General features: G+C 44.6%; 3 protein-coding genes across 3 annotated transcripts; 1 reads left to right on the top strand and 2 right to left on the bottom strand.

The window, feature by feature from the left end:
- Positions 1–12,105: 12,105 nt before the first annotated feature.
- On the top strand, positions 12,106–12,830 carry K441DRAFT_516691 (ubiquitin-like protein; the record flags this gene model as incomplete). The annotated part of the gene is made up of 3 exons (XM_067642116.1): positions 12,106–12,427; positions 12,525–12,608; positions 12,676–12,830. Coding segments are annotated over 3 exons (561 nt in total), but the record flags the coding sequence as incomplete, so codon positions are not given.
- A 751-nt stretch (positions 12,831–13,581) lies between these two features.
- K441DRAFT_685333 (UMP1-domain-containing protein) lies at positions 13,582–16,309 on the bottom strand (the record flags this gene model as incomplete). Its single annotated transcript, XM_067651869.1, has 5 exons — positions 13,582–13,649; positions 13,806–14,196; positions 15,112–15,772; positions 15,844–16,070; positions 16,124–16,309. The coding sequence occupies 5 exons, from the start codon at positions 16,307–16,309 to the stop codon at positions 13,582–13,584; spliced, it is 1,533 nt and encodes a 510-aa protein (XP_067507164.1).
- A 1,613-nt stretch (positions 16,310–17,922) lies between these two features.
- Positions 17,923–19,064, bottom strand: K441DRAFT_685332 (GroES-like protein; the record flags this gene model as incomplete). The annotated part of the gene is made up of 5 exons (XM_067651868.1): positions 17,923–18,229; positions 18,260–18,313; positions 18,353–18,638; positions 18,701–18,973; positions 19,034–19,064. The coding sequence occupies 5 exons, from the start codon at positions 19,062–19,064 to the stop codon at positions 17,923–17,925; spliced, it is 951 nt and encodes a 316-aa protein (XP_067507163.1).
- Between the last annotated feature and the right edge of the window lie 2,295 nt (positions 19,065–21,359).

Raw genomic sequence — 21,359 nt, 5'->3', positions numbered from 1 at the left:
AGGCCTTCTCGGAGCCCTTAGGTATTTACCCCCTATGGCGTTAACCATGCTATGGCTTAGGTTTGTCTTGCCTAAGTCAGCCTCTATACCTTTAACTCCTATTTACCTCTCCAGCGTTAGTCTAACTAGTATTGTATTACGGTAGATGGTTTCCTGGCGTTCTTATATATTCTACTTTAGCTCCTTTCTCTATCTTACTATTATCTTTGCTGACCTCTTATACGTCTTCCTTTCTCCTCTATATAGGCCTAGGCCCTAAAGCGGCACTATTCTTCTTCTACTTTCTTTACCTATTTCTCTAATATCTCTTCCCTACTTTANGGTTNTTNGTTTATTCTCCTATAGNNCACCCTANGGTCCCTCNATAGTTTACTTAGGCGTGTCTTAATATACTTTATAATATTAGAGTTGCGTTTATTTTGCGTCCTTTATATTATAGCGGCTTTAATATATAACTATAGGGGGGGAATATTGGATTCCTTCTTAAGCAGTACTGTGGCCGTTTACTTATACCCGCCTATAATANTCTAAAGGCAGGCTGTTTGGACCTTTTAAAGTGGTTTAAGGAGTAATTTAGGGGGGCCCTTCTTAGTTTCTCTAATGGCCTAAATACTGGATCTATATGTTATGGTTAGCCAGACAACTGCTATATATAGTAGGCGTGACCTCTAGAAGTATAGACCCTATATAGAATTAACAATCCTAGATAAAGTAATGAACTATACTTAGCCTTTACAGGCCGCTTATGCCGTATATGCGCTCTACCAGAGCTTACTATCTACCTATACTCCTAATACCCTTAGGCCCTAAACTAGTTAACCCCTAAAGCCTTAGATGCGAATTATATGCTAGAGATCTATAGATTAGTTGCGTTTTCTTATAAAATAGATTAGCTAGTATTTCTCTAGTAAGAATTAGACTCTATAACGTTTTGCCTATTTTATATAAGTATTATAGGCTTTCTCTAGTATTCTGCAATTCTCTACGGCTATTAGCCCGTATATAATTAGGTTTATATCGTTAATAAAGCCTATCCCCTAGGTCGCCTCTTTCTTAAAGGAGTTAAGCAGGTTGCTTATAAAGAAAAGGAAGAGTATAGGCGAGAGGGGTAATTTTTATAGTATTCCTGTTGTAACTGCAATAGGGGGGCTCTAGTATCCGCTAAAGACCAGTAATGTTTCTTTCTGGCCTGTAAACCCTTAGACAAATTATATAATCCATTCTAGGAAGCCCTTTACCCTAAGGATATATAGAAGACGCTTATAGGGTATATTATTATAGGCACCACTAATATCTAGGCTAAGCATTAATACTATAAAGTCCTTTTGTATCGCCTATATAGATTTAATAGTAGCAGCGAGTAGCATAAGTGCTAATAGTGTTAAGCGGTTCTTTCTTGCCCCTATTTAGCTTTATGGTAGTAGGGCATATTCCTCTACTATATCTACCATACGTTCCGCTATTACCCTTTCTAAGATCTTACTAAGGGTGTTTTCTAAGGCAATAGGGCGGTAGCTTCCTGGGATTAAGTAATCTGCTTTACCTTTTTTTCGTAGAATAACTATTGTTATAGATCTTCCGAGTCGCGGGTAGTAGCCTATAGTAAAGCATGCTCTAGCTATATCTATAAGCCAAGGTGCTATAAGTGGCCTACAGGTTTTTAGGGCCTTATTTAGAATCCTATCTAGTCCTAGTGCTATATTGTTTAAAAGGCGGCTAATAGTTCTAGCCATTTCCTCTGTTATTATGTCGCTGTTAACCCACAGGTAAGTCACTAGTGTTTCGCCCATAATATTATTAAGGTCTACTAGAGCTAGTTAGGGGAAGAACCTTTTTATAAGGATCTTTGCCTTCTTATTATTGTCGTTTATAGCCTATAATTCTCCTACTCTTTATAGGGGTGGTAGGTATAGGTCTTCTACTAGGCGCCCTACCTTTTTCTTTACCTATTTCGCTATAGCCTAAAGGCCCTTGTTATAGGGGAGGCTCGGGTTAAAAGTATACTCGTTTATAAACCGTCTCCAGTTATTCCTTACTTCTTTTTTTAGGGTATTCTTTAGCTGGTTTCTTATATCTTTATATCATCTCTCGTCTTTAGGGTCGTAGCTACTTATATATTTCCTTCTTACTCGTCGTTAGCTAGTAATTAGAACTGCGTATTATATAGACTATATATGTCGCGTATAGGGGCCTGGTTTTAAGATCGGGTAGTGCTCTTCTAGCCCATTTTTAATTGCTGCCTAGATTCTTTCTAGTCTTTAGTTAATTTCCTTAGGGGTGGCTAATAAGCCTTACTTATTTAGTATTGGGTGGATTTCTTCTAGGTCTTAGAGTTGTTATTTAACTGTATTAAGGAAACTATCTATCTTAAGCTTCCTTATTGCGTATCTTTTTCTATTTAGTTGCGCTTTAGTATCTAGGTCTAGCTGTATCTGGATAGGGATATAGTCTAGGGTAAGTGCCCATTCTTCTTTAGGGTTGCACCTTTTAAGTCTCTGGTATAGGCCTTCGTCTATAAATATGAGGTTAATTATACTTCTAGCGGTGCCTTATTGCCATATAATTACTCCTAGGGGGGTAGCTAGCTTAAGGCCCCAGATATCTATAGCTCTTAGTAGGCACTCTAACTNTTAATCTNNAGCAANATANATNCCCCCCTANTANNGGTGGTAGAGGTTTATNTCTCCTAGTAGGATAAACTCTATACCTTTGGTTTCTAGTAAGCTTATTACCGATATAATATTCTCTATTTATAGGACCCCTTTAACCCTAGGGTTATATATATTAATAATTTATACCAGTCCCCTATATATTTAGATTATTATAACTATAATATTTAGGTTAACTACCTGCTATAACTATAAGGACAGGCTAATAGCCTTACTAATTATAAAGCACACGCGTATAGCTGCTTTTAGTTTATATAGGAGCTAAAATCCTTAGGGGCAGTATGTTAATTATATAAAGGTATTATAATACGGTTCTTGTATAGTAAGGATATAATATTTCTCTGGGTCTAGACTATCTAGTAGGGGCCTTACAAGGCGGTGGTTTGTGTTGCCGCAGTTATACTATATAATAGATAGGTGGCGGACCCCTAGCGAGGGTCCTTTAACTCTCCTTTATTTCTCGCTTCTTCTATTTCTACTTTCTCTAGGATATTTAAAGCTTCTATCTCTTATGTCTACACCCTAGTTACTACTTATTTTATATAGAGCTTTCTATTCCCGTGTCTTGTGTTCCTATTAGCGCTTCTATATCTAAATCTGTTATTATTACCGGTTCTTCCCCTGTTCTTACTGGTCGGCTATATGCCCTTTATAGGTCGGCTGCGAATGTTATATTTGCCGCATTAAGTCTAATTCTTAATTGTCCTAGTTTTAAGCCTACTATCGCTGTCTATAGGGGTCTTTCTACGGGGCGTCCTCTTCCTTATGTCCCCTATGGCCCTTATGTCCCTAATCGGTCTGGTGATGTCACGCGGCATTGCTTCTGGCCCGTTAAGGCTTAGGATAGCTGGCCTAGCCCTTTAGTATTAAAGGTAGGAAATGCTGGGAAGGCGCCTACGTCCCCCTAGCTTATTACCTGTTATTTCCATTTATATAACCTAGTGTATAGTTATTCCCGCAGCTGTTAAGCCCTTGCCTTCCGTCTTCTGTATTTAATACAGTCTTCTCTCTCCTACGCCTTATATGTGCTTTAGTAGCAGTTCGCGCATTTTATTTAGTCTTAATTTAAGTAATATCTTATATCGTGGGGGCCTGTATAGTGGCCGTAGTATACCTATACTGCGTATATAGATTAGGTGTGTCCCTATTATATATAGCAATAGTATTATTCTAGGCATAGTCTGTAGTTATAGAGCTTTGTGTTATATATAAGGCCATTTATAATTATTCCTTTTTGGATAAAAAGTTTTTGCATTCCTAGTATATATATGCTAACGATAAGGGAGCCATATATTCGTCTGGCGTCTCCCTAGCGAGTCTCTAGCGACCCTTATATCCTCTTATTATTCTTATTATATGCTTAGTTTATATTTTCCTATTAAAGCCATTAGATTTAGGTGATTTTAAGTCCTAGTATAAGGCGTTCTATTTGTCTTACTATCTCCTATATAATTGCTATATTGTCCGCCTAGCGTCCCTTTTCTACCCTAAGGCTTATAGGAACCACTAGGACTTTAACTAGGTAATCCTCGCAAAGTACTTTTATGCTAATACGTTCTCCTAGCCTATCCCCTACCCTTACGGCTTATTCCTTTACCTATTAGTCCTTTAGGGTAACTCTAATATCTCCGCTCTTAAGGTATTGGACTATAATAGCGTTATAGACCTCTTTATATATCTCTATAAGGACTTCTGTTTCTAATTATCCCCTAAGCCCCTCTACTTATTCTATATTTAGTTATATTATAATTATATACCCGGTTATTAACTTAAGGGGGGTGGGTTCCCTATGCTGTAAAAGCGCAGCTATAGCGGCCCAGGTGCAGTTCGCCGGTAAGGGGGGGTTATGCTTATTTTTAATTTTACTTAGCCGTTGGAGGATTTAATTAAGGGTTTACTAGAGGGGCGCCTAAGGTTCGCTGGACTGGCGGAGCCATTCTGCTAGCTGTATTAGTTCGTTATAGCTAACGGTTACTTCCCCATAATTCTAGATACTAGACGCGTCTAATAGGCTTTATATTTTGTTAAATGCCTTCTTAATAGAGGTATTTCCGCTTTATGGTGTAGTATTCGCCCGTCTTTATTATAGAGGGCTATTGCTAGGCGTAGTTCTAGCGGTCGCGCGCGAGTGCGAGCCACCGTCGTTCGATGTGTGCCTCCCCTGCGATGCATGCATCTTAGGGGGATTCTCTGGGTGTTTTTCAGGGTTCTTTTGGTTGGTTTTGGTCTTTTTGGGCCGGGTGTAGCAAGAGCTCCTTACTATAACTATATTCGCAGCTAATATAGATTTTACTTTATAAGGTAAGGAGGAGGTCTTTAATATTAAGGCATTAGCGCTTAAAGGTAGATTTTATTTAGTTACTTAGTAATATATATAAATATATAAGACACTCTTATATCTAAGGACGGTTAAATATAAGTAATACGCGGGTATAAGTACTTATAGCTTACTAAAATATAATATCCTATAGGATCGTCTAATTAATATAGGCTTGTATATAGCTAGCTGCCTAAAATGGCTAGCGTTTACTACCGCCAGGTATAGGAGAGACTTAAGCGTTTAGTTTAGATAGTGCTTATAGAGTACTACTATAGCTATTATAATTAAGAATAAGACTGTGTTTTAATTTTAAATAGCCAATAATATAATCTATACTATTAATTATAAGTAATGCAGCTAGTCTTTAAGCTAGATAGCAGATTTTATATAACTAGAGTCTCTTCCTACCCTTTAGCCCGTCCCAGAATAGATCTACTCTATACTTCTATATTATTAATATAACGGAGTTCTTTAAAAGGGACCGCTTATTAATAATTCGGTATCTATATTTACTAGTAAGCTTACTATACTTACCTAGGTAAAGATTATTCTAGTTAATAGGAAAGATATAGCTATAGTTCTAGCCAATTAATAGAGGATCTTATAATGTAGAGTTATTCTACTTATTTAATTCGGGCGTGTCTTTAATTATAAGGGGAGTAGAAGTAGTAGATCCGCGACGCCTATGGGATGCTAAAAAGCTTAATTAACGCGTAGATTGTAAACTTAATAAGGAAGGAGTAGAGGAAGAAGCTTTACTAGTTAGCTAGCTGGCAAAATATAAGGTACGTTGCATTTTCCGTGGTAATAAAAAGGTTAATATAAACGCGTTTATATACGCGACGGGGAATTTGGAGAAAACTATACTATTTTATATAAATATCCCAGGGGTTTCCCGCCCGAATTTTAGCCGAAGACCCTTAGATCTTTGACCTCTACTAAAAGCTTTAAAACACCATCCTTTCTTACCACCTATGCAGCGAGCTGTCAGCTCGCTGCAGTCTTACCGCTGACTGACTGCTTATATAAGCAGCTAGCTGCCAGCGACGCTGCTAGCGACGCTGCCTGTTGGCCACACTGAATCCTTCTGGGCAGTAGCAGTAGACTGGTTTACTGAGCTTGGCGTTTGTGAACGCGTTTACGGCGTCATACTGTCGAATTTCCAAATCGAATGCGGCTGCTATAGCCATGAGGGCACGGAATATTCGAGCAGCTAGGGTTGCTGCATAGGTCTCTTCTTCGGTGATCTGCAGGTCTCCACGGACGCATAGCCTAGCTTTGAGCTTCTGTAGGTAGCCGTCGCTGTCGAACTTATATTTGAAGACCCATTTCAGTGGAAGGATCTGCTCATTGCCTGCTTTTTCTTTTGGTACAGTCTTGAATGTCCCTTGGCGTTTTAGGTCGTTGTATTCTTTTTCCATAGCCTTTTGGAAGCCGGTAGTCAATGGATGCTTTCTTAGCTCCTTGAGGTTCTTTGGTTCAGGAGGAAGATTTTCCCGATGTAGAGATGAGGATAAGGATCTAGTTTGGCTGATGTCCTTTACTAGTCCTGTAGCAAAACCAGCGTAGTAACCAAATAGGGTAGATAGATTGGCTAGTGCTGCTGCATACGCTTGACGTCGAATTCTTTTGGATCCTTCTGGTAGGATAAGGTCGGTAGAAGGTTCGGCCAAGACTTCGTTAGCTCGTGGGGCTGTATTCGACGGTTCTGGCGAACCTGGCTGGGTAGGAGTTGCTTCAATTGTATCCAAGATATCGTCTTGAAGTCCTCCCGGTGTAGTGTTTGTTTCTGGTAGATCTGGAGATACCGTTCTGCTAGGAGTCGGTAACTGTTCAGTATCCTTCGTAGGAGGCTCTGCCGAATCGTTCGATTCAGGTGTAGTCGTTTGGCGGTGTACTGGCAGTCGGTTACATATCCTCATCGCCATCCTTACCCAACCCCTGTTGGTACATGGAATATTCGTAATCGATATCCGGAGAACTGTCATCTAGGATAGAATTCCATACGTCTATTATACTATTAGTATATACCCATAACAACTAAGAGAAGGCGCTTCGCATACGGATTTCCCAACCGTTTAACCTTATATACGCATGAACCTCTTCTAAACTCATCTTAAAAATATCTTTTGTTGGTGGCACCCAATGACTAGCGGCCTTTGATGGCGTCTTAGGCGTTGTAGGGCGTACAGGAGATACTGGACGGTTTGTTGATATGGTTGGAGACGAAATGTTAGTTGCAGGAGTATTGGAGAAGCTGGAGGGCGGAGTAGATAGTGGCGTTATAGAAGGTGTATTTGCAGAAGCCGGGAGACCTAGTAGTGGCTCGGAGGCAGCTCGGTGAAGCCGTTTAGCAGGACCTTGCGTGTAGTGGGGTTCTTCAGAGGGTCGCTTGGAGGATTGCGATGCCATTCTCTATGTTCGTAACAGAGCCTGGACTTAAGCTGGGAGTTGGAGGTAGAATGGGAGAAGGCGTCGAAGAAAGAGTCGAAGAAAGATTTGCGGATGTTAGATGGAAGCTGTAGAATTTGCGTTGGAAGTTGTTCGTGTGTTGTTTTTATTCAGTACCTTTATGAGTCACGGCAGGTACCAGGGGAGGCGGGGCACGTGGTGGGGTAGCTGTTGAAATACGCCACGTCGTAAAAACTTTAAGGCGTAGCACTGTGGCACCCTTACCTCAGCAAGCCCAGACCGTAGAATCAATTAGCGGACATACGTATATCCGCAAGCGGATATCGCTAACCTTTTTTGTTAAAAAGTTGATTGACCCGAGGTACGAGTGGTCTATACTTTCGGGTCCTGGAGTTCAAACCTTGCCAAGCCAGCTTCTGATTGGCCGAGCCTCGGCTTCTAATTGGCTGGAAAAATGTTGCGCGCGGTAAGATGTGGCAGAATCCACGTGACGAACTTCAAAATACTAAACTCCACCAAAGCTCTGCAAAAGCTCTGCACGAAGCTCCGTACAAAGCTCTGTAAAGCTCTACTAAAAGCTCTACCAAAGGCTTTGCAGCATCTCTGCCCACCCAGTATACTGGCCACTCAGTGAATGGAGCACACAGTGCGCAGTAGGGTCCAAGAGGGTCTCCTCCTTAAAGCTCTGCTTAAAGCTTTACTCAAAGCCCTATACGGAGCTCCAAAGCTACTAACACGCAGCACTAATATATAGGAAGGTTCCGCAATCGGCCGTATAACCGCCGCCTATACGGTCAATCGCCGTACAATCGTCTCTACGAACGGCTCTACGAACGGCTCCACGAACGGCTCCACGAACGACTCCACAAACGGCTTTACGAACGGCTCTACAAACGTCTACACGATCGCCCGTATGAACGTCCATACAACTGCCCATGCGATCGTCTCTACAAACGTCTCTACAATTGATCACCCGTACGAGCGTCTGCACCCTACACGTCTACACGTGGCTCTATAGAAGCTCTACACAAAGCTCTGCAAAAGCTCTGCAAAAGCTCTACTAAAAGCTCTACTAAAGTCTACTAAAGCCTCTGTAAGAGCTCTGCCCACGCAGTGAATAGAGCACGCAGTGCGCAGGGGGGTCCAATGGGGTCTCCCCCTTAAAGCTCTGCTCGAAGCTCTGCTCGAAGCTTTGCTCGAAGCCCTATACAGAGCTCCAAAGCTCTACTAACTCGCAGCACTAATATACTGGGCAGGTTCTGCAATTGGCCGTATAACCGCCCATACGATTAATTGCCGTACAATAGTCTCTACGAACGGCTCTACGAACGGCTCTATAAACGTCTACACGATCGCCCGTACGAACGCCCATACGAACGCCCATACGAACGATCAATTAAACGTCCATATGATCAATCAATCAAACGTCTATATAATTACCTATACGATCGTCTCTATAAACGTCTCTATAATTGATCGCCCGTACGAACGTCTGCACGCCTATATGTAGCCCTATAGAAGATCTATACGAAGCTTTACACGAAGCTTTATACGAAGCTCTACACGAAGCTCTACACGAAGCTCTGTAAAAGCTCTACCAAACGCTCTACTAAAGCCTCTGCAAGAGCTCTGCCTACGCAGTGAATGGATCACGCAGTGCGTAGGGGGGGTCCAAGGGGGTCTCCCCCTTGAGCTTAAAGCTCTACTAACATGCAGCATTAATATACTAGGAAGGCTCTAGAATCGTCTATACAAACGGCTCTATAAACGGCTCTACGAACGTCTGCACGATCGCCCGTACGAACGCCCATATAATTAGTCGATTAATCGATTAATTGCCTATATAAACGCCTATACAATCAATCAATCAACTAAACGCCCGTATGAACGTCTCTACGAACGGCTCTACAAATGGCTCTATGCACGGCTTTACGCACGGCTCTATAAACGTCCATACAATTGATCAATCAATTAATTGCCTACACGAACGCCCGTACGAATGATCAATTAAACGCTCATACAATTGCTTGTACAATCGTCTCTACAAATGTCTCTGCAATTAATCGCCAGAACAAACGGCTGCACGTATGCACGTCTGCACGTGGCTCTGCGCAAGGCTCTGCACGAAGCTCCGCACAAGGCTCTACCAAAGCTCTATATAATGCTCTATTAAAGCTCTGCACAAGGCTCTACCCAAAGCTTACCCCCTACTGCGAAGCACGACGGAGGTATAGGATTTACGAAATAAATCCATACCTACTAGTATATGTTAATTAAGCTCTATGCAATAAGGCTCTAAATTAAAGCTTTGTGTTAATTAATCGGCTTATTAATCATAAGGTCGGGTCAAAATTATCGTTAGGGGGTACCAACGATCCGCATGTTATATCTAAATAAATTGGGCTAGTACAGCGGGCTTGAAAAACCCCAAAGCTATGAAAGTAATAAAAGATAAGAGAATTTAAAGAAAAGCACTTCTTAACTGCTACCTAGCTATATTACTACTACGCTCTACTTATAGGACAACCCGGTTGATTTAGGGGAGAAGGAGACTTACTTATGCGCGCAAGATACAAGTAGCTAGCCATCCTCGAGAGAAAAGGGGGTAAATTAGGGGATGGGAGTACTCAGGCTCCGCCCTTGCGAGCTCAGACCATAGAATCACGTTAACGGACATACGTATCCACTCCGCAGGTGACGTCCTACGAGAGGTGGACCGTGCACAAACACCAGAATCAAAAGTAACGAATAGACGATTTGTCTCTTCATGGTCATTCTCGTTAGCCAGGATTTGCACAACCACATGGTGGAGAGTATGAGTTGACGGGTGTCTAAATGGACGGCGGTATTACCAGACACAACACGACCGCGTTCTTGCCTGCTTATGACGTGGCAAACCCATCCAGGCGGCTTCTTCCGACATGCTTGTGTCAGATATCCCGGTACCGTGCTGAGAGACAGAAACAGTAAGCAGCACAACGGGCAGTACGTTGAAGTAATCCAGAAATCTTCAAGGACAAAGGTCAACAGCGGCCGCTTGTTTTGGGACTGGATGGCCGGAGACCTTCTCGCGGGTTTACATTGGCTTTCCTTTTTTGAAACTGTTTTAGCTGTCATCAAGCGCCATGCCGGGTCTTCTATTATAGTATAATTATATAGAGAGCTTGCCTATAAACAACAGCGCAGCCATAAACAAAAGAGATCCATCCACTCTCTATTATCCTACTCCCTTAAGGGACGCCTTCCGTATATTGAATCCTATGCCACAAGTACTTCTACGAGCTCCACCCCGGTATCCCCTCTGGTAGTAATTTCGAGGTCTCCACCTCCTGACTACTGTGGCGTGTATTAACAGAGAAAGGATGGCGAATCTATGGAAACGGTTGGGCTATGGGTAAGCACCTTAACACTACTAAAGCCACAGTATTCAACAAAACACAGCTTCTCTTTATCATGAATAGCACCTGTAGTGTAATTGATCGTGTATGAACAATTCTTGAGAGTTAAGGATCAAGGTATTTGGATCGAAGTCGAGTCGTGTTCGTATAGACCTGTGTACGCGTCTGATTCGATTCGATCGGCGGACGAGAGACTGCCTTCCTCTCCCCCTATTGCGCGAACGCTCGTGGTGTCGTTTGCTCGAGCCCATCCTAGCTTCTCAATACAAGTTCACTACTCCGACAGGTAAGGGTACTAGGCACCGGACACCACGTGAAGGTGTGAGCTCGTCGTCCGGCGGTCTACATTGGCACAGACAGAACAGAGTCGGTCATATCCGTAGTAAAACTTGACGATATCCTAGGAGAAAATCAAGTACCAATGCCTGCAGACGACGAAATGGAATTGCCATGTCTTTCCATCGCCCAATGACGTGTCATGCAGGCATAATATTTGCATTAAATTAATAGGGCGACGTTACGAATAATAATCCAGTGGGGTGTGGTCGCATTTTCCATGGCTCTGAAAGGCGGAAAAGAAATGGAAGGCCTGTGTTGGGCCTGTGTTAGGCAGTTCAGCACGATCCCTGTTGTGTTGGAGTGAAACCTTGCTTTTGGGGGAGTCTGGCAGCTGGTTGTTCATGCAGAAAAGTGCTCCGTTTCAAGCAGGCGTTTAGGAAAAAGAAAAGCCGTGAAGTTGCAGTATTTCTTTTGGCAGAAAGGAGAGAACCAGTCAAACAAGCTTATTAGCCAAGCAATTCTTGTCTCTTTTGCGGGCCCTTGTGATATTGTCAATCATTTTTGCGGAGTGAGAGGCGGCGAAATTGCAACCGAAGATCTGCGCCTGGCCCTCAACAGCCTCTTGGAACTTGGAACACCAACCCAAACACTCCATACCGAACACCCTTCTAACGCCAGCACGCTAGGAGAAGCCGTCGCTCCCCCCCATATTACCATCCCTTTGTTTTCCTTCATTCATTTATCCCCACCGTCTTGCAGTCGTCCTGTCTCATACGTCACCAAGCCAGCAATGGCTGCTTCCCCCGATCAGACCTCTGCTCCTGCTGCCGCTGGCAATTCACAACTAGAGCCCTCGGGGACTGAGAGCGCTGTGCGATTTATTAGTACTGTCGAAATGAACGCACTGCAATCCCCATCTGCAGAACAGCCTCATGGATCCACTATGACGGAATCAGCTCCTGCAGCGGCCTCCGCCTCCAACCCGCCTCCAGAACAGCAGCCGGAACGACCGCAATCACAATCGCAGCAAGCATCGCAAGCACAATCAAACCCGCCAACTTCCGAATCGATATCACAATCTACTCCCTCCAAACCCTCTGCTCCCGCTACCTTAACTTGTGCTGAAACTGAGGCAATCGGGCCTTCTACCGACACGCCTGCTGCAAAACCTGACACCTCTAACGGACCGGTTGTTGTAATTACATTACTTCTCACCAGCGGCGCCAGACATCCATATAAAATTGATGAAAGGTATTTGAAGAAACGAAATGTCAACGTGGAAGCTATGGATCCGTACAACATCAGCGTGTACACGCTTAAAGAGCTGATCTGGAGAGACTGGAGGGAAGGTAAGACGCAGCTACAGCCGGTGCTTATGCATTGCATCCAGCTCCCGTGTGCATTTGTTAAGGAAGAAGGGACTGACATAAATCCTTGGCATTTTAGAATGGGAACCACGGCCAACATCTCCCAGTTCGATACGACTGATACACTTCGGACGAATGCTAGATGACAAGGCGCCTTTAAAAGGTACGTCCTATTATTACTTAAAGTTCCCCGGAGGTTGAACACCATTAATCTTCCTGTACCTGACCAGATTGCCGATTCCAAACTGAATCTCCGAACGTCGTGCATATGACTATCAAGCCGCAAGAAGTCGTCGATGAGGAAGATGCAAAAACAAGTAAAGGCGGCAGCCGCAATCACGGTGACGATGAGCCTCATGCCGGATGCCGCTGCGTGATACTATGAAGCTCTTCCCTCTGGCTTCTAAATCAAGGCGATTGAGTGAAACTGTACGCTGGAGCCCCACTTATGGTTGTAGGTCTAGTCTGCGTGTGGGGATGAAATTAAAAGAGGAGCATATCATCGATCTGATCGGCGCTATCCCTTATCAGATTTGAACGGAGACGGCAATTGGGTGAGGTGAATCGGCATTGCGTGCATGCAAGTAATTTTGTTCTATTGCCTGGAACGCTTGGTACGGGTGGCATGTCTTCATAATTATCCCTTCCCTTTCTCCTTTTCCGTAACGTGTTTTCAAACAATTTACAGAGCACGCCATGGGCGGCGGATGGCGTTGGGTGGGAAGGATTCATTTGCTTTTTCTTGTCCATTTTTGGCTCTATTCTGAGAGTTATTGTACGTGTGCATATGGATGCTCTCTATTGGGTGAGCGTATTCAGAGTTTATTGTACAACTATGGATGGTACGAATGGTATGGACTAATGTCCCACGGTCTTGGTAGATTAGGTGGAGTCGTCAATAGATCTTAATTGGAGGCCTCACTCCGCCGGCCAACTGCAGGACAATAGAAATTCGATGCCATGAGAATTCTGCGCAAGTCTACAAGTTATATAAAGGTCTGTTGTACATGCGGAATTGCAATCAGACTCCGGTGACTGCGTAGCGCGGCGCAGGTCATGCTCCCTTCCACGACCACTCCAATCTCCCATGCTCAAGCGGTCTATTAGCCAGTCTTTCTTCCAATGCTACACCAAAATCACCAGTTCATCTTCAGTCTCGCCTCCATTTCGCCGTGGAAATCTGGAACTGCACGTAATTCATTGCCTAACACGACAAACACATTAGCAATATACTCAACTAACCCTTTTCCAGATTTCCAAAACAACACAGCCCTATATCTACTCGGCCTCCTCCCCCACACAATCTCTCCAACCCTTCCAGTATCACCAAGACTAGCAGGGGGCACGAGATCACACTCACCAACAAAAACATCCTCCCACCCAATCTCGCAATCTCGCCCAGCCAGAATATCGCTATGCACGCTGCTAGCCCCGCCTAATACCTGCGGCCGCCACTCGCCCGCTCCCGCAATCTTCAGCTCCATGCCCCGACGCACCGGCTCCGCGATGCCGAACGTGCGCCGCAGCGACTCCATCTTCACCGCATCCTGCGCCGCGCGCCACTGCGCTAACCGTGCCTCGAGCGGGTGCGAGGACTGCAGCTGGAGCGGCTGGGCGGACGAGTTCGTGGGTGCCGGCGTGGTCAGGCCGAGCGAGGAGCGCAGGGTGTCGTGGATGCCGGGGGCGGAGGGGGCGCCGGTGTAGGCGGTTGTGGAGGCTGGGTTGGCGGCTGGGGGGACGAAGCGGAGGGACTAGAGGGATTTGTGAGTTCGTTGTACTGGTAATTGTAGAGAGGTCGGAGATGGGTATGGAAGTAGCTTGCGGCTTTGCCTGGAATACTTACCATGACGACGGCTAGGATGAAAGACAAATGAGTCTAGGTTTTGTGAACGATGTAGGAAGCCTTCGATAGATTGCTGGATCGAGATATATGGGTTTGATGGCGGAGTTCGAGCTGGTGTCGTCGGTGTTTAAGCTATCATGCTAGCAGGACAGCTCAAGGCTGCGAGGGTTGACGCGCCGCCGCTTAGCGTGGCTTGGCGGATTTTGGCATATTTCCAAAAATGGGCCAACTTAGGTACTGTTCGGTTGCAAAACCGTCAGATTGAATCTGAACCGAAAGTCCGTCAGAAAGAGCGCGCTCCTCCCTAATTTAGCATACGTCTGTGGCACGGCCGTATGCAATGTGGAGGCCTCAGATTAAAATGGAATCTGAACGTAGAGTTTTAAGCTGCATATTGAAATGACGCCAAGAGCTCCATTTCAGAAGCGTTAAAGTTGCCAATATTTTAGCGTACTATTCTGGCGTTTCGCGAGCGGTGACTGTGCAGACAAAATCACTCCGAACCAACAGATTATGAACTGAATCTGAGGCCTCCATATTGCAACTGAACAACCCCTTAGTATCTAGCCATCATTTTTAGGGTTTGATTAATCGTTTAGGCGCAGGTAGCATGATTTAGCTGGCGGTCCAAAATGTCTTTAAAATTTTCTCCTGTTATATATCTCTAATTTAACATTAATCCACAGCCATAGAACGGGACCGAACATATCCTCAGATGCTTTCCATGCCTATACGTAGTATTAAAGCCTATGTTCTATGAAAGGATGCTACTGAAAGGCAGGTCCCAGATTCTACAGGCTGCAAGCATTGCACCGACACTTACTATCAAGGCCGTAAGCAAATTAACTGCATTATTATCCAATATATCCCGTCCAGTGTCGACTCGTCTGCTCTCATGAGGTTTATCTTCCGCAGGCCCTGAGGCCGCACTTCCAGCCTTGTCTACAGCCTGTAATCTGCTTGCTGCTTCCGGTGAACTTCCTAATGCCGTAGTTTTGGCCACACCCTCTTCACCCTCTTCATGGTCGACAACTTGGCTTCGCAGCTTCGCTCTTTGCTTCATGCGTAACGATCCAGCACTGTGTACCAGGACTTTCCGTCCGCCTTCACCTTCTACAATCTTTCCAGAATGGACATCTACGACGCTGGCTTGGAGGACCGCACCAAGTAAGGAGTCGAGAAGCGTTCCACAGAACCCCACAAGTGTAAGTGCGGCCGTATACGAGGCTTTATCAGACATCGTCCAAGTCCGGCCACCGTAACCATGTTGGACAGAATTGGGATCGCAAAACGGAATGAGCAAAGTGGAGGTAAATGCGATGATGAAAGACCCAAGAAGACCAGCGCCAAGGCCGGTAAGCGTAACGCCGCCGTTTGTCCCGGGGGGCACGACACGCCAAGGAGCGGTAATAAGGCGAGGTGGGTGAGAAGAAAGAATTCCTAGCTCTGAGGAGAAGGTGTCCGAGGCCACAGCAGCGTAGTTTCTAGCCACAATTCCATCAGAAATATCGCTACTAACGAATTTACCAAAGCAAAGAGAATATTCAAAGCTTACGCGACAATTCCTATAACAAGTACGTCGCTGCCTCTTGGCCAGCACGCCGTCCTATCCGCTTGAAGTGTAGTGTGACGTTCAGCCGTATAAGTCAGCCATGTGTGTAGCAGAATAAGGATAGATGCCACAAGGGAGCTCGCTAGAACTTGAACATGGGTTCGGGGTCCTTCACCACCGGGTGAGCCGGTCGAAGAGTGCGTGAGACGAGCTTTCACATCATGTTTAACCTGCATCTACCATTAGCAGCAGTCAACTAATGGTCTATCTGAAAATAACATACCTTCGTCACTGCTGTTCCGGAGAGGAAAAACACAGCAAGCAGTGCGAAGAAAACACTNCATGGGTGAATTGTATGTGCAACAGCTGTTGCGGTAGCGACCGCAATGCCCAGTGGTGTTAGGGATTTCCGTGACCAAGCACGGTATACAAGCGCCGCTGTAGCCGGAACCGCTATTATAGGCTTCATTCTTAGAATTGTTAGAGAAGGGGTAGCCACTTCGAACTCTCAAATCAGAAAATAGAAAGGCTGACTGCATCAGCAGTGTTCGGAAGGAGCTATTTTAGCCCTATATTGCTTGGCGGAAGGAAAAGTTAATGTATGATAACCTTGAAAGTGTAACGTCAACAACACCAATTTTCCCTTCACAAGCCTTTCGAAAAATGATATACGCATCCGGCAGCTCGTGCTAGAGATCTACAGCCATTCCTTTAAACCATACAAGTTTCAGCAGAGCCCTTACTAACCAGGCCCTACAAAGATTGAACGCAGCCAAGAGTGACTTCGCATTCATGTTATATAGCCCGCGATGAGTCCTAACATTCCCCCTTCTCTCGTTTTTACAAGAAGTATTCCTGGACCTGTCAGCTTTAGATATGATTTGTTCTTAGGAGACCAAGAGCCCTACAAGTCGACACAGTTGCGAATACTGACCAAGAAGCAATCCTGGCGATCTAGTTGAGCTAAGCAGCGAACACGTCATACTGTGATAGGTACCTCATAATTCGAATCGTCATTCGAGAGATAAAGGCGTTTTAAGCAACTTGGCTGAGTCGAGCAAAAGAGAGCGTGGAGAAAACTGTTTCAGTGCTTAGGGAACTTAAAGATCAACAGCGCCATCGCGAATGGAAGAGCCTCCCCAGGCTACCAGAGTTATTTGAAAGAGATATTATGTAGCAGGAATGATAGGGAAGCTTGACAAACGCAGAAATGATGTACCGAGCTATAAGGCTGGATACAGTTTATAGTGCAAGAAGCCAGCAGTCGAGCATCCTTGTCATATGCAGAGACCTCTCAAGGGGAACTGCCACTGGAAACCAAACTTCGATCTTATTGATGATGAGACGAGGGGAAATTGTTTCATAAGATGGGAAAGTTGGCAACGAGCTTTTAGAAAAAAAGAAAAAAAGACACGAAGCCAACCGTGTGATGAGGACTCACAGAAACTGTTACAACCCTGAAGTTAGACGTCAGCCGGGGCGAATCCTGTCTCCATACGATGTCAGAACTCGTCACCCAGAGAGTGCATGGAGCAACAACTCATAGCTCGGAACCAAAGAGTGTCTTGCTTTGTACGTTATAAGTAATTCGAAGATAATCACGACTCAATTCAATTATGGAAGATAGCCCTTAGCTTCACATTACACCACATACACGTTGTTCAGGAACGCAAGGAATGATGAATAAGAGTGACTATTCGGACATAAGTCAACCCCTTCTCGATTGAGACGCGGGCCCAAATCAGGAATTTTCCGGAACGACAATCCCGATCTTGTTTCATAAGGATGTGTCCCGACGTCAGTGAAAACGCTCATTTACGCTAATACCATCAAGGTTCCCCAGAGCCCTTTTCTACGACGCAAGTACTATATGTTACTTTCAATTCGCCCCGACAATTGTGTACATTGAGGCGGATTCCCTTCGAAGTATTTCCGGCTGGCCAGGTCTCTCAGCTCCAAGAGATTCTCAAATCCATAAGCATGTCAACTAATTTTCTCCATTGGTTGCCGTAGGTAAGCAAAAATGCCATATTCCAACTGCTAATACCTATTCGAAATCTTTAACAGATGTAGATACTACTCTTATTCAACCATGCATATAATCTTCCCCTTAGTCATATTGCCCTCCATCAGAGCATGCGCCTCTTGAATATCCTTCCAATTAAAAACTTTCTCCACTGGAATTTGGAATGTACCATTAACAAATTTTGGCAAAGCCATCTGTACCAGCTTATCCCGCAATTTCATCTGATAGTCCGTACCACGGCTTCTTAACCTGCTTCCTTCGATCGCAATCCTCTTTTTAACGAAAACCTGGAGATCCAGTCCATCGGGAACCTTACTTCCAGAAAGAAGCCCCATGATGACAATCTTACCATCAAGTGCAATGCTATCGAGGTTTTGGTGAAAATAGCTTTACCCGATAAAATCAACGATCATGTCCACTCCTTTCCCTCCAGTGACCTCCAATAACCTCTCTGACCAGTTCTCCTCTTTGTAATTCTAGGCCCACGTTGCCCCCAGATCCTTGCAGGATTCAACTTTGCTAGACGACCCTACTGTTGTGTAAATGGCGGACGCCCCGTGGGCTTTGCTCAGCTGTATTCCAACAATGGAAACTGAGGATGCACCAGCATGCCACAGGATTGATTTCCCGGGAGCAAAACTAGCCACAAAGTACATGGCCTGTATGGCAGCGATCCATGTTTCTGGTATTCCGGCTGCGACCTCCCAAGATATCTCCTTTGGTTTGTGGATCAACATCTTGGTAGACACAGATACGAATTCGGCGTATGCGCCTGCGTCAGTGAGTTACTGCAAGCAATTAAACAAACAACCAGATCATGCGTTCCCTTCGTACCTCCATAAGTAGGGCCAAAAACTTCATCTCCGATGACGAAAACATCTTCTTCACCCTCCACATCATGCACTTCCATGGTACCAGAAAATTCGACGCCAAGAATCCTGCCTGCCTGTGGTGGCACTAGATAATTGCCGGAACGCTGGCCCAAGTCCATACGGTTCAGGCCAAAGCATTCTATCTTAATCAAAACTTCGCCAGCCTTTGGGGCAGGCCTTGGAATGTCAGAAGATATGAAGAGGGAAGAAACCGGGCCTTTCCCATCTTTGACATCTTGGTTCGAAATAACGCGTCAGGAAGGAGACTAGTTGTATAATATTCAAGGCGAACTACCTATTGCTCGCATGGCTGCAATGAATCCCATGGTTAGATTCGCCGGGCTATTCCCCGATAATGCTTGAGCGTGAGAGTGCTCATTTTCGGGAGATAAAAGAAAGTTCAAACATCTATAGAGCCAATTTAACAGGAAGGAGTTGGAGATAGATTTCGGTTTTTGAGAACTCCCTCATAGTCCAAAGCAGCATTTAAAGTGCCGATTTGGTCGGCCTTACCGTTCTATTCACCCTTAGACCCACCCTTAGCAACGGAGAAATATCCGTTAGAAGCTGCACGAGAATCCGAAAACCGTATACTATTCTTGATTTGGATAGCTGACAACTTTCGTAGTTTATCTCCGAGTTATTACACGTCATGTAATGATGTAGAGATTAGTAAACAGGGGAATTTTGTGGTAAATAGTATGGGGTGGAGCACGTGAATTCGAATATTACTCAAATAGGGCATCGCGCCAGATGCAACTCTTATATCATGTACCATACATCAGGATCTTTGGTTCATTCAGCTAATAGATGCAAATTATGGCAGATGATAACTGAGATTATCGAACAACTGGACACAGTGCTTTTCTTTGCACTAAGCCGCCGGGGTTCATCTCGGGTCTAGCCATATTCATTACCCTGCGCGTCAATTATGCGTCTACTCAACTTTTGGTGGCTTGGGTATCTCACGTGAATAGCTTCAGATGCCCAAGAAAATTGTAAAAACCATTTATATATTTAGCCCCGATGTACTCAGGTGTTTGCCCTAACTCCTATAGCGCGACAAGAATTAGAGTAGCAGTAGCCCCTTGCGCGACTACTTACCAATAGCGCATGGGAAATTCTCAAAGGTTTGAGTTTCTCTCTTTAAGCACGTAAACTGGGCTATGATAGACTATAATATTATGTCTTAAATTGACAATATTTTTCTGTTATACCTGCATTGTAAATAGGGGTTGGTTCAGTATCATATTCTCAGTCAAGTCATAACCTATTTCATTTGAGTAGAACTAGAGGATTATGTTCGAGACATTCAGGCAATTTGTGAACTGAAACTACGAGCTTGGTTTTACCTTCGCCTGGTAGGGTCCTACGAGATTTGGTCCGTATGCGAACACCAGAATCAAAAGTACGCGTATAGTCACGAAGCCTTGATCCTATTGGTTCTATTGGCTGGGCCTTATCGATAACAGTAGGACCCATTTTGCCAGGGGAAGGGGGAAGTGATAACCCAGTACGAATCGAAATATCCGTGGGTTTGGCCTAGGTAGTTATCTACCTTGACCAAAGCATGGCGAGTAAGTGAAACCTCTTAAGCTTCAACAGAATTAAGCACATGTAACAGTAGTTTTGAGGTCCCAACGAAAACACCGAGCAGTGACCAGCATTTTAATTGCATGTAATAGAGGTCATGTGCATTAAGACAGGAAAAGAACCTAGAAATATGCTCCAAGTAAAGATTTACGCTTCATAAACGAATGTTTATAATTGGAAACTTGGGAGAATCCAAAAGTCATGAGTCAGTTCGGCGCTTCGCATATTGACAGCTACCGGCGAAGTTTGACACCCCGGAGTTGTGTTCGTATTGCAAACAATGATTTTCACCCCGCAGTCATGGTGCACTAATTGCAGAGTGCTTGAGTAATTTCTTCGTAAGCAGGATCAGAATCCTACGCGCAACATAAAGTACCAAAAAGGCGAGTGTGGCTGCTTTACCGAGAAGCGTGCTAGGGCCCCTTGAATGTAATACACTGAGGAAAATTTCCTAAAATGGGAAGTGGTGTCTTGGCGGAGAACATGGGGTGGTGCTTAGACAAGAGGCTGCGAAACTGATGCTACAGAGGGTTTGAGGCTGTTTAATGCTTCATATGTCACTGGCAAAATGTTTAAATTTCACTATGTCATTGAAGGTCACGTACGAGACTTACGAGGAGCTTATTACTACAACGAGTATGCCTATTCTGAGTCCCTGAATATACTCCTAGATAGAGGGGGAAAAAATTGGGCTAGTATCCAATGAGACCTCTGCATCGAGAAAATTCATAGCTTCCGGTTCTCTTATTCGCGATATCTTAATTTTGCTTCAGTACTCTTGTAGCTAAAATGCCTAGTCAATGGAGCTCTTCTCAGCTGATGCTGTTGCTCTGGTGGACTTCCAGGATGCATCTTAACAGTGAACATCAACCGGCTCTGACTGTCTCGCTCGGAGCGGTGAAGACAGAGGAATGCAAATCCGCTCACTGATCAGAGCATTGCCATCTTTATTCAGCGCAGTTTTGCTTTCAAAAGGGTGTGACGTCAGCCGCTCCGTAACGTCGGGGAAGGCATGCAATCTTCTAAGA

This window comes from Cenococcum geophilum (genome assembly GCF_001692895.1).
Source record: "Cenococcum geophilum 1.58 unplaced genomic scaffold K441scaffold_9, whole genome shotgun sequence".
In the NCBI taxonomy this organism is placed as follows: domain Eukaryota; kingdom Fungi; phylum Ascomycota; class Dothideomycetes; order Gloniales; family Gloniaceae; genus Cenococcum; species Cenococcum geophilum.
The sequence above is the reverse complement of the archived record's forward strand: the minus strand, read 5'-3'. Positions and strand labels throughout refer to the sequence as shown.